This window comes from Lycorma delicatula, chromosome 8 (genome assembly GCF_047948215.1).
Source record: "Lycorma delicatula isolate Av1 chromosome 8, ASM4794821v1, whole genome shotgun sequence".
Lineage (NCBI taxonomy): Eukaryota > Metazoa > Arthropoda > Insecta > Hemiptera > Fulgoridae > Lycorma > Lycorma delicatula.
This window is the reverse complement of record NC_134462.1, coordinates 27,995,991-28,009,752: the sequence shown is the minus strand read 5'-3', so window position 1 is coordinate 28,009,752 and position 13,762 is coordinate 27,995,991. Positions and strand designations below refer to the sequence as shown.

General features: G+C 27.0%; 2 protein-coding genes across 12 annotated transcripts in view; both read left to right on the top strand.

The window, feature by feature from the left end:
- The first annotated feature begins 901 nt into the window (after positions 1 to 901).
- Positions 902 to 8,531, top strand: LOC142328959 (uncharacterized). Of its 9 annotated transcripts, none has more exons than XM_075373165.1 (3): positions 902 to 1,062; positions 2,254 to 2,519; positions 5,590 to 8,530. In XM_075373165.1, the coding sequence occupies exon 3, from the start codon at positions 5,593 to 5,595 to the stop codon at positions 6,649 to 6,651; it is 1,059 nt and encodes a 352-aa protein (XP_075229280.1). In that variant the 5' UTR covers positions 902 to 1,062; positions 2,254 to 2,519; positions 5,590 to 5,592; the 3' UTR covers positions 6,652 to 8,530. The 9 variants fall into 9 exon arrangements, with proteins under 9 accessions (XP_075229280.1, XP_075229279.1, XP_075229282.1 ...); XM_075373164.1 differs by having other exon boundaries at positions 902 to 1,175; XM_075373170.1 differs by lacking the exon at positions 902 to 1,062 and having other exon boundaries at positions 1,335 to 2,519; positions 5,590 to 6,070; positions 6,191 to 8,531.
- A 2,621-nt stretch (positions 8,532 to 11,152) lies between these two features.
- The window catches only part of LOC142328826 (tyrosine-protein phosphatase non-receptor type 1-like), an 81,724-nt gene continuing 79,114 nt past the window's right edge, over positions 11,153 to 13,762 (top strand). For 2 of the 3 annotated variants that reach the window (XR_012757365.1, XM_075372898.1), the window contains exon 1: positions 11,154 to 11,382. Coding sequence is in view for 2 of the 3 variants with exons in the window: in XM_075372898.1 (XP_075229013.1) it covers positions 11,308 to 11,382 (75 nt within the window). In the remaining variant the exon portion in view is untranslated. Of the gene's footprint in view, positions 11,383 to 13,762 lie in introns of all 3 variants that reach the window. The other variant, XM_075372897.1, reaches the window with a different exon arrangement.

The window sequence follows — 13,762 nt, the reverse complement described above, 5'->3', positions numbered from 1 at the left end:
GCAAGACAATTAAATAAATAAATCATTTGAAAACTATAAGATATTGGAAGAAGGCGGGTTCCTTGTTTTTCGCCTATCCCGATTTGAATCCCATCGAGATGATATGGGCACGTGTAAAGAACGCGGTCGCACCTTAAAATGTTCAATTTACGACAGCTGCAACAGTAAAAATTTGTCAAAAAGTTCGCAGAGCTCTCATTCGAGGACTGGATAAAATGTTGCGAACATATTAAAAAAAACGAATTTGAGTATCGCAAGCTGCAAGGACCTCTAGAACAAATTGAACGTGTCATTATCAATTTGGGAAGCGAGAGTTCATCAGAATCGTCCGAAGACGAAAACATGTAGTAGGGAGTGGAGCGCTATATATTTAGCAACTTTGTAATTTTTTACTTTAGTTATTTGTTGTATTATCCTAGTGCTAATTACAGAATTAATAACGAAATATATTATAACGTACATCATAATGTAAAGTGTAAAAGTTTTACTAGAAAAAGGATTGCCGAGCAAGTAAAAACAATTGCAAAAAAACGAAAAATACCTACGTTATTTATATATATATATTTTTACTTTAAGTATTTAAAAATAAGTTAGCTAAATATTTATGTATTGTTTTATTTGGCTGTGAATTTATTTTTTATAAAAATATAAGACTAAAAATATTTTAAAGCTTTATGGTGTGAATTTGTTCATTGTTTGGAATAAACATTAGTATAAAAAAATATTTTTAAAAACATATCATAAATTAGTTAAATTAAAAAAATTACGATAAAATTTAAAAAAAAGTTATTATTTGTGTACCATAAATTTTATTATATCGTATTTATACATTCTTCAATCAATAGTATATTACAGCCCGCGCTAGATAATCATCGCTTAGGTAGATCTGTGCCAATTCGGCTTGGATAAGCTATACAAGTTTATTTTTAGGTTATTTCTCTTCACCTTCTCACATCATTTCATTATTGTTTACTCTTGTATTTCGTTCATGATCTAACTATAATGCGCCTACATTTGGAATTTGATGCTTATTCTCTATTGCAGCATTACTATACATAAAGTGTAAAGGACATTTTCAATTATCGGTTTGATAAATTTTTTAAATTGACATTATTTTTTGTTAACTGCTTTTGATAAACGTTTTAATTCGATTTCAGCATATCGATAAATTTGAGGTTAAGTAATTTCAGAATAAGTTATGAGATTCATTCTGTATCATATATGAAAATTTTCCACAAATTCTTTTGTCTGTTGATTAAATCGATCATATTTTTTCATTTGTTGCCTAATTTTCAGTAAACGTTTGGCGAACTGTTTATTGATTAGGTTAGTGTTTTTTTGAGTTTATAGAAAAGCAAATGGATTACTTACAGTGTAACCGTACCTATCTATTAACTGAATTATTGATTTCCTGATCAGGAAATAACTCTTGGTGAATGTAAACTAGAAGCCATGCAGGTTCATTCTCAATTATTAAAAACGTTTTAAATCCCTTAAGTCATATAATTCTCATGATTTTTCTTTTCTTTATGTAGAAAACTAAATTGGTTCTTGTAGTAGATACTTTTTATTTAGTAAAGAATTTTTTCTTAAACTGACTGGAATGTATGTGAATATGAAGTGTATATATCACATTCATTTACAGTATATCTGTTAAATTCTGATGTTCTGAAACGTAATAAAAAACATACTATGTTGATTAATCTGATTATAGAATGAAAAGCTGCTCAATCTAACTGATAGCAAAATTGGCTTTCTGAGTGATTTTTCAAATATTGGATTCTTTAAAAACTGAGTATATATGCAGATAAAATTCAGATTCTGATTGATATTTATGAAAAAAAATCTTTCAAGCTTAAATTTTCGATGTGGATGTATAAAAATTTTGAACGGAAGAAATTACTCTATTACATTAGTTTGTAGATGATGTAAGAAAGATTTCTCTAATTACTATGAAACACTTATTGATTTTTTTTTTTTAAAAAACCTCCAAAAAACTGATTATATATCGCCAAGCTAGGATTATTATGTATCACTAAGATTGAAGTCTGTGTAGAGAGTTGAGCAAAAAATTAATGGAATTTTATTTTATTTATTTAAACCAGAATAGATAAATTATACTAAAAAGAATTCACTTGGTTTTGGTAACTTAAAAATCAATACTGAAGAACATTTTTAACCTGCAGAATATAAGAAAACTTGCTTATTCTTAAGTCTGGATAGCATTAATGTATAAGTGTGTATTTTATTCAGGTCAGCCTATAATTATGTAGATTTTATCAGGAATGGATGTGTATGCTATTCCACAGAAAAAAGGAACTATTCCAGCATTTGTCTTAATGAATCAAGGGGAAACCATGATAAATCCTTGATTATGGTACTTTTCTAAAGTACATAATTAAAAAGTGATTGAAGTATATAATAATTTATAAAAGTAGTAGATAAGTGAAATAACTTTAAAAGCAGTTAAGGAAATAAAAGAAAGTTACATATGTAGTACAAACAAATAAAAAAAGAAGGTAATTGAAATTATTTGATTATATTTTATTTGTAAAAATTAAAAAGAGGATGGAAAAGAATGCTGATATTTTATAATTAGTATTATTTTAAAACAGGAAAATATTGGTTCTATAAAAGGAATCTTTTAATTTTATTTCAAATTAGCATTTCTCATCGCGCCCTCGCTCACAAAATACATTATCAGAATTTGAACATGAATACAAATGTTAATCCTCAATGCTAAGCTTATTTTATGTTATGAATTACAAAAAATGAGTAGTTTTTCAAAAATACAAAGTGTCTTAAATAGAAATTTAACAAAAATAGTACAAAGTGTGCATGAGGAGAAAAAAAAGAACTCTAGTAAAAATGAAAATTTATAGGTAAATACGCTCGGTGAATGGTATGTCACTTGTCAGCATGTGCATATGTACATGCAAATAATTAAGAATGACAGTATCATTGCTGTTTGAGTTCAGGGTAGATTCTGAGAATTTAGTATTTTATTTTAGTACTTCCTGTACATTACATTTCGTCTTTATTTCTGAAGCCAAAATTAGTAGACTACTGGGGAGCTCACCCCAGAGCAGTTTACATAAAATTGTCTGTGAAACAGAAGTGAACATGAAATGAAAATCTGAAATCCAAGTTAATAATTGTATTGTATTTTATAAATTTAATGTGTTTAAAGGCAGAGTATATGTAAAACAGATTTTTAAAGAGTTTGTTGGGTGTTTTTGAAAACCTCATTAAACAATATGGCCAATAATCCACTATCATGATGGATTGTAGGTTTTATTAATTATTCAACTTCTATTTGAGGTATAACATGAAAAGGTTTTTTAGCATTTCTCCGAAACACCATCATAATGTTACCAAAAATATAAAGATTGATTCAAATATTGGTAGCGTAAAACCACAAAAATGTAAAAAACAATTTATTTATTACCCAATAAAATTCAAAAAACCAGACAGTGGTTTTTAAGTGTTATATATAAAAATAAAATTTTTTGAGTTATTTAATTACAACCTGGGAGATATTGAAAATTTATTAAAAAATTGATTAACCTTCAAAATGATGAGTTCATCAAAAAAAATATACTTGAGCATCACTGACAAAATTTTAGAAAAGCTGTCAAATTAACAAGCGTAAAGGTAGATACGTAAAGGTAGATAAGTCATAGTTTACTATGACTTATCGTGGGTGAGGCAAAAATCTCTAGCATGAAAGTTAGTAAGACAAATCTCAGAATTGCTTATATATTCAAAGTGATATTTGATGCATTTTGTCAGAGAATGTTGTTCCAGACTCATTCAGTAAATATAATTTATCTTTCAGTAAAAAATTACTGAAAGATTATATCCAGGAAGCTATTAAAAATAAATCTAATTATAAGGGATCGTAATTAAAAGTTATGACATTACTTATTTGCAAATATTTTTTGTTAGAAATAATTAAAAATCAGAATTTAACTTAATCTTATGCAATAATAGTAGTTTTCAGATCAGTTATCAAAGTCTATTTTAGATTCATGGCAGTCTCTAACGTGTTCACATCAGAGATAATGTACTTTTCAAAAGTAATTCATTTACATTAGTGGACCTACGGAAAAATTTGCTACATGAAAAACACACCTGTACAATGATTGAAATATTCATACCGCCGGTGATAGTGGAGATTGGATGCATGGTGGGCCAATGAAAGAAAAATGAATTTTAACTAACTTTCTTTTTCATTGTAAATCTTTTAATGCATATGTGGAGGTTAATTCCCTATTCAGCAGCACCACATTTATGGGGATTTATGTTGATTGCTTCTCTCATATATATATATTGTGCACAATCGTCATCTTTCCTTAGTGTATTATATGTAGAAAGGTTATATTCCAGAAGTTTATAAATATCAACCTTTTTAAAGATTACAATAATAAATATTTTACATACATCAATTAGTAATCGCACTTTGTAGAGATTGCACCATGAATGGGTAAGTAATAAAAGAAACTGCTCCAGAAATTGCCTGGTGGTTTAAGGGAAATTGGTAATCTTTATCCAAGACATGACACAAATATGATTTAATTTAAAAAAGCTACTATTAGTCAATATTGATGCATCAAAATATTTAAAGTAATTATAAAGTAAATATGTAAAGATACCTAATAAATATATATATTTCAAACAAAAATTATAATTTAGAAGTTTTTAATTGAGATTATCTTGGCATACATTATTTATATGTGTATTATATATTTAATCTTTTAACCAAGATTGAGTAAATTGTAGTTTTATCTTTTTAAATTATTGACTGTTTAAAAACTCATTAATAGAATAACAAAAGAACTTTTGAAATTCCATTTTAAATTAATTGTTGGTGGTTTTTGCTTTTGAATTTATTTGGTTTACAATTGAGATCAAATTTATTGTTATGCTAGAAATTATCATCTGACAAGACACCCAAAAATTTTTCATTATGGCTAACAGAAATTATTATTGTTAACATTATTATTTCTTATTATTATTATCATTATTACTGCGATTAGTATTCATGCATACACTGCATGGAGATAAGCTTCTCCTATATTATGTTACATAGTACAGTCTGTGGTAAATTAATTTTTGAATTGCTTGTATAAAAAGTTATCTTAAAATTTATTGAACTGGGTCCTACAGGAGCTGCATCTCTGATTCTTAATTGTGAGAGTATTGCAATAAGTTTCCGAATTGTTAGGCTAGGATATGTTATTATATATATTATAAGTAGAACCCTGTAAGAGAGTAATCACCAGATGACAGTATTGAGGAACATTAAAAATCTAACTGGTCCATTCATGCTTTGAACTGGTAACTTCCCTCAAAAATTCTTTATAGGCGTGGGAGAGTGCCAACCTTCATCCATTATGACCAAATTTGAACACACCATTGAACATGGTGTATGTATATATATATATATACTACGGTAATTTTTTGTTTAGCTTGTACACTTATTTGTTGCATTCACATTCATTTATTTTCCCTGTTATTTCAGTTTTATTATTTTACAAAAGATAATGTATGGTTACTTACTATCACTATAATATGTATTTGTTTCAGATTATGATGGATAGTGATGATAATTATAAATTATTTGATGGATTGGATCCACTGGAGGCATTAATAAATAATGATATTAATTTGAATGATGATTATCAGATTATTCATAGTGATGATAATGAAGATAATAGTGCTAATAATTCTGTTATTAATGTGAATAAGTCAATTGATAATGAACATGTATTAATTATTGATGATGATGATGGGAAAAAAAGTAAAAAATCAAACATCAACAGCGATGTTGAAACAATAAATATAGAACTTGATTTTAATCAAACGGCTTTAGAGAATAATGTTTCAGTTGATTATAGTAGTTTTGAAAGTAAAAGAAAAATTGGTTGCAGTAAAGGATCATTTACAAAAAAGGAAAGATTAAGAAAACCTCAGAAAGGAAGGACTTATAAATGCTTAATTGATGGCTGTAATAGAACATTTTTTCATATCTGTAATTATAAAGTGCATCAAAAGTTACATGAAAAAAGTGAGTTAAAGTGTAAATATTGTTTTAAAGTTTTTTCAGATACAAATCGATTAAAATTGCATGAAAATAAGCATAGAACTGAAGGAGGTGATGTAAGATTGTTTCATTGTCTTGTTACAGGATGTTGTAAAACATTTTTGAATTGTGAATTACTTCATGAGCATGAACTAAAACATGACTTAAAGTCGAGACCTTATCATTGTAAACAGTGTCCAAAGACATTTAGTTCAAGATATTCTTTCACAAAACATTTGCATATTCATAGAAATATAAGGCCTCATTCTTGTTTAGAATGTGGTAAGTGCTTTATATTTTTAACAGATTTAAATTTTCATAAAGAGATGCATTGTTCTCTAAGAAAATTTTTTTGCGACCGATGTGGAATGGAATTTTATAAACGTAGTAATCTTACTAGGCATGAAAAAGTGCACGAGAGTAAAAAGTTTTATTGTGAAATTTGTTATGTTAATTTCAATTTTTTGGGTTCGCTAACAAGGCACATTATAAAAACTCATCCCATTGCTCGAAGTAAACAGATAGAAGTTGAAAGTAGTAGAATTGCAAAAATTAATGAAGTATAGTGTCTTTTTTAAAATGACTGACTGAGGTATTTCAATTGTAACCATGAGAAGTCATATTTTAGATTCTCTCCAGTGTCCATGATATGCTATTCAGGTTTTAATTGTAAATACATCAGTATTTACAATTAAATTAATTAAATTAAATTAAATAATAAAATTTACATGTAACCATGTAAATACATGGTTACAATTTCTTCTGTGAAGAAGTAGAGGACAGAGGCAGTTCGTAAAAATGTGTAAATTAAGTATGTTTAATGGGATATGATGTTGGGAAAGGTAGTAATAAATTATTAATATTGGTACTACAAACCTTAGAGGAGTAGTTAGAAGTTTCGATGAAGAGGCTCTAAGGTTTAGTTGAATTTCTGAATTCCTCTGCAGGACAGAGGACACAATTAGTACATAAGGGCAATATCCTGGCTATCCAATCTAACAACTGAAATCAAGCATCATAAATCAGTAAATATCTGCAGATTTCTAGATACATAAATCTGTATCTCCTCAAAGCTAAAAAGTGTGAAAACAGAAAATATTATATGAATGAATCCACAATTGTGTAAAAAAGACCACTTCATTTGCAACACTTGAAAACTTTCATAAAAATTCTGAATTATGCACTAATTGTGTCCTTTGCCCTTCTGCTTTCTATACTAACTATAAACTATTTGTTGTGAAGAAACTTAATAGTATCAATTTATATGTTTGTATGCAGTATTTAATTTTTAAAATACACATATTGACATGATCTATATGTGTACTTATGTACTATTCTTAGAAATCTATATATTTAAATAAATTAGTGGAAAACATATAACACATTCCAGAAAGTGTAGATTCAGTTTCTTTTTTTAAGATTGTTTAATTTCTAAACTCTAAAAAGAAAACATCTTGAGAGAAAACAAATTCTATACTGATTCACAATATGTATCCAGAACAGTGACCCCCAACTCTGTGAATATCTTATCTTATGCATGAGATAATGACTTTATACTAATTACTGTTTTTGGGAGTGAATGAACCACACATGCACTATTGATTGATATGATATGATTTCAGTAAAAAAATGTTTAAAATAACGGGTCCAGACTTCATACCTTTCCTCCTCTTTTGTAGAGGAAAATGCAATTCCTACTTTTAAACATAATTATGGATGCATGTACATGAATTTATTTATACAATTAATAAAAGCAATTTTTTAAATTAGTTTAAAACTATATCATTTTCCACTAATATTTATCTTTCTTTAGGAAAACGTAAAGAAAAAAATTGTTATTAACCTCAAGTGTCTGCAATTTTCTAGGATTTTATTGTACGTTACTTTGAAATGAATCTGAGAATTACTATTTAAAATACTTATTCCATGTTTTATAATGAGAATAACTAATTTAATATGTCTGTAAAATAATATTGTGTGTTCATTACTAAATGTTATTTATTACTTGCTTTATTTTAACTCTGTTTTTTCTTTTTTTTTCATGTTTGCCCTCAAATCTTGCATCCTTAATTTAACATACTTCCTGACATTACCTATTGATGGAATTTTTCACAGTTACTAAGGTCGGGTGACAATACAATATTCCACCATTACTTTTGCAAACATCTTCCTGTACAGGGGTAAATTAAGGGTGGAAATTAAGTTTTGTTAATTTACAGTTGTATTTCAACAATCAGAAACTTTACTATTTTGTTACTTTGTATAGTAAATGTTTGATTGAAAATTTGTGGATATTTTATAAATATACTAGAAATTCCAATGTATGATGTTATCTTTTGAAATCCAAATTAAACTCATGCAATGTATGATAATAATTTGATTAAAGTATGAAAAGTATAAAGTAAGTTTTTAAACATTTTTATAATATTTATATTTTTAAACTAAAATGTATTTTCTTTTTTGTTTTAATAAATTTTTCATATTATTTACCAATTGTTGTCATTTGTCAATTTATGATGACTTTTTGTGATAGTGATGATGATAATAATGAACAAAAGATACCCAATAAATTACTATTTTACAATAAAAATGTTACAATTAATAAAAAAAAATCCTACAATATTTTAATGAAATCCTCTTTTCAAGAATTTTTATTTCATACCCTCTGTTTATAAAAAAAACAATTTTAATTTTTCAATTTGGATGAAATGTTGCAAAAACTACAATTATGTTAAAAAATTGTTGTCACTACTGTAATATCTATTACATGAAAATAGCCGTTCTTTAGTTGTAGCCTATAGCCAGTGGCAGTGGCAATGGCAGCTCACATATAGGCACAGTGGTACGGCAGCACTCCCTATTTCCACTTTATATTATCGATAATATTTAATATAATGAGTACTTTTTTTTTAGTTCTTTTTTTATACTTATACAATATATAAAACTTAAGCTTAATGTCAGTAGCCATGCCCCCGTTTATGAAAAAGATACAAAAATCTTAGTATGCAAATCTTATATAATATAGAAATCTTTGGCTGTTGTGTGCATGGGAAGCTGCGAGGGAGAAAGAGCACTGTTGTTCTTGCAGTGTCAACCCTGGCATGCTGGTTTTACTCTGCATATGTATGGAATGTTCCTTGTTTGTTCCCTTTTCTAGTTTAGTCGGTGGAAGGAATATGAAAATGGTTTAGTTGTTTTATCAGTAGAGATCAGAAGATGGCAGAAACCAAGGATTCTTTGGTTGCCAAATCTGTCGAAAAACACGTTGGAAGGGTGAAAGAGAAGGTAATTAGTAAAAACTAATTACGTATTTGTTTCTGTGTACGTAGAAATTAAATTAAGCACCATTGGACTATAGTGTTTTTAGGCGGACATTTTATTAAGTTTTAATCTACTTAAACTAAAAAGGATTATCTGTATTGACATTTTATTTTTTATTCGGTTAAACCAAATACGGTTTTTTAAATTCTTGAACATGATAAAATATAAAATTAGATTATTATCCTGCTTCCAGCAATTCTATTTGATTCATTTTTATGAAAACACTTCTTTTTTTTTCGGATCTTTTATTTTACAAAAAAACTTTAACCATGACATTGTAAAGGCCCAGAAAAAGATTTTCTGGAGTAGCACCCCCATTAATTTTAACTATGAGCTGCCACTGCCTATGACAAATTTTTAATTTAATTTATCAATAAATCCAGATAACTGTATTTTACTTTTGAATAAATTAAAAAGTTAAATACTAATTAAACTAAATTGTTTTACTTAAACAGTTTTATGGAAACTATTGCTAATAAAAAAGTTATGAAACAGTTATACATATCAGAGATATTTATTCAATAACTCATGAAATTACACATGCGGGGGTGGGAGCTCATAAACAAAAATAAAAATTTTGAATTTAAAAAAAAAGAAAATTTGATAAAAATGTAAAAAAAAGATTGTTTTAAGAAAATATTCACGTACAAAATATTGTATCTATAGACTACTCATTCAAAAATAATAATTTTTTTTTGATAAGAGAAAATTTTGCTTGGACAAATACTTTAGATTTGTACCATATGGGATACTAACGTATCATGTTCTGGTTATGTGTAGTAGAATCTCCTGAGCAAAAAGTTGATAAGACATTATTTCACATTTGGGGAAACGTATGGGTATGACAGACATCTTAATATTGTAAAATATTCAAATGTAAATGCTGATCTCCATGGTGGAGTGGTAATGTCTATGGCTATCATCCAGGGATCCTGTTACATTCAGTAACTTTCTAAAGGAGCTGCATCAGTTATAACCAACATGTCATGAAAAATTTTAATGTAATCTGAAAGTATTACTCTTAATGAATTATACCGTTTAATTATTTTAAAATCTCTTTTTAAAAATGTAAAAAGAGTGGAAAATAAGGTTGTGTTAATTATAAACAATAAAACACTAGGTAGAAACTGCTGTAGGGCCACTTAATCTCAAATAAATCATGTGGGAGTAATTTCCTGAATTGTGTAAGAGAGTAAGCTTTCTAGAAAATTACATTTTTTGTTCTGTATAAAACTTTTAGAAGCAATTAAATGCATATTATGTTTTTGTATTTATTCTCTATTATATTGTCTGATTCCCAGTGTATTTGATCTATTTGTGTTTTCTGTACTAATGTACCTTTTTATGTAAATAAAAACAGTAATTTTTTTTATTACAAAAAAAAAATCAAAATTTACCGCTGAAACTGAAGTTTCTCAATCGCTCTGTTGTCTTCGTACCTTATTCTGAACTATGACAAAATTAACTAAAAAAATTGGTATAAAAAACCCTAAAAAGCTATTTGGATTATTTATTCATTAATTGATATTATGAAACATATCTACCTATTTCTTTAAATATAATTCAGATAGATATTTTTATTTCATGTATAACTATTTTAAATGATTGAGTAAAAGAATACTACAATTGATTATTGCTGATCTACTATTTCTTACTTGGGAATAATTTCTATCTGTCAGAACTTAAAATTTTTATGATACATTTTCTTTGTTTCTTGAAGATTGTTAATCCATTGATACCACAGGTAAAGGGAGTCAGAAGTTGAAGCAACGACGTATGGTAGAGATGGCTTTGGTTTGATGGGGAACAATTTTTGTGTTAGTTTTGCCGTGTGTTAGCGTGTTTCTATTTTAAGTTATTTGTTAATTTGTATTTGTTTATTTTATGTATTTATTGTAAAAATGGACGCAGAAACTAGTGTTAGAAAAGAATACAATGACATCAATTCAAAAGACGCTTGGCCCTCTATATACCAGGTTAATTATACATTTTTTTTTGGGTTTGGCTTTATAGTATTTCTTTATATTTTGGATGAATTTCATTAATATATTTATGCATTTTGGAGTACTTGTTAATTTTTACTTTCAAGGTTTTTTAGTAGTTTGTTATTGTTTTTTTGATATTATATTTTTGTCCTAACCTTACTTTGGTGCTGACATTTGAAATTTGCAGTTCCTGATAAAAATTTGATCAAAATCTCTATGAATTAATGGAGTGTGTAGCATCTGCAAATTTAGAGGTTAATGTTGAACTTTTAACCCGAAACACGTTTGATTTTTAATGTGCATGTTTTCTTTGTTAATGTCTTAATGGCCCAAAAGACGTAAGTGGTCACCACGCTGACTCACAGAAGTGTTCGATGATTTGTCAGAGTTATAGCGCTATTAAATGTTAGGTTAGTGCTGAACCTTTTTTTAAATTAAGTTTTGTAGTAGCATTTAAAAACCTTTTTAACTTTTACATTCAAGGACTACAGCTACTAATAATTCAATTTGAAATAAACTGTCAATATCGATCTTACAGTTAACTTTATTTTCATGGTTGTTAACATTGTATAATATTTAATTTGAATATATCTAGTCAACAAATTAATCTGCTGTAAAACAGTTTTTCTGGTAGTTGGATGTCATTTTTCCCAAAGAATTTATTTAAATTCATTGCTGTATTATCAATTTATTTAGCTGAACACATGAAAAAACATGTGTAGGATTTGAACTCATTAGTGCAGAATAAAAAAAAAATTAATACTAAAATTATCCCAAAATTAAAAAAAAAATTTAGAAACATTTATTTGTTACAACAATTTTATATATAAATTTAAATTAACATCATATATTAAATCACACTTCATAAACCATAAAATATTTTTACAAATTATAGGTATGATTTGTTTTATATTCAAAATTATGAGGCAGAGATTATAGCATGAGCTTATAGAACTGTGAACTTAAAAATGTGCAAATTCATTTAGAAAATAAGTAGCCACCTGTGAAACATTCAGATTTTTTTATTGCCTTTAATAATAACAACTTTAAACTATGTAAATAACTGATTATAATCTTAAGTGGTATAATATATTTAAGTGGTATTTTTTTGAAATGATTTCAGGTTAGTAATTTTTATACTGTTTCAAGACTATACTTGTTTCTAGCTTTCCCAATCTGATGTGACCTTACTTGGTTCTCCCAATTTAAAAATATTTTTGATTGAAGAGAAGCTATTTTGATAATTTAACAACATCTTAAATCACTTTAAAAAAAGAAATTATAAAAAAGTAGAATAAATTTACTTCTCTTAGAAAAAATATTCAAACTGTATTAACATTAATAAAAAAGATAATAACAGTTTTTAGTTTATTATTTTTTTTTTTGCAGTATTTAATTTATACTTGCAAGAACTGGGAAAGTTATGTTGATTTTTGTGGAACATAGTGGACATGCTGTTGGAGAGAAAAAGAAAATAATGTTTTTTCAGTTTTCTTTTGAAAACCTTTAATTAGAGTTTTTGTTAACAAAAACCTTACAGTTTATTTAAAAGACAATAATATCTAAGTGGGAATTGTAAACTATTTATCATGTGATTGGGCTGTCAGATGCATTTAATTCAGTGTAATTTTTCAATTTACACTAAATATTTTAATGCTTTGCCATATAAACAAAAGAACTGTTTAGATAAATAATACTTGATGTTAACCAACTTCTGGTCTGTAGAGTGCAATATTTTGTGATCAATATGTTGTGTCAGCATGTAATATTTTTAATGTGGGTTTTTGTTGTGGTTATACAAATATACAATTTAAGTAGGGCACACAGAGTGAGGAAGAAATTATTTTTTCCTTAATTATATCCTAAATTTTGTATTGCATGAGTGATTGCTATAAAATAGTTGTTAATTAAATATGATTACCTATTTAATTGTTGCCAACCAATTAAATGTGAGATAATTCTTAGTTTGCATTTAGTCTTAGTTACTGAGACACTAGGTAGAACTGTTAGGCCCAGGTTCTATATTTCTTTTGAACTAGGTGTTTTTTTTTAAGTGTGGTTGAATTATAAAATAATATTAAAATCTGTATCCTACTGTGTAAACATTAATACTCTGATTGGCATTTTGGTTAATAGTGAAAAATAAATTTATAACGTACAGTTCTAACAAGTATAAGTATCTTAGATTGTATTAATATTAAATAAAGATTACTTTTAACTGTAATTTTATTGAAAAACTTCAATTATTCAGTTACTACTTGTTGGCTTACTTATTTTTAATTGATTATGCAACGGTCAAATCCAGTGCATTAATCTCAACACAAAAGGCTTGTGGATGTTTGCTGTTTGTATGAGAAAGATAGATGTTATA

What these genes read in the sequence shown, in the direction of transcription:
- LOC142328959 (XM_075373167.1), top strand. Translation starts at nt 5,593, where the DNA reads ATGATGGATAGTGATGATAATTATAAATTATTTGATGGATTGGATCCA.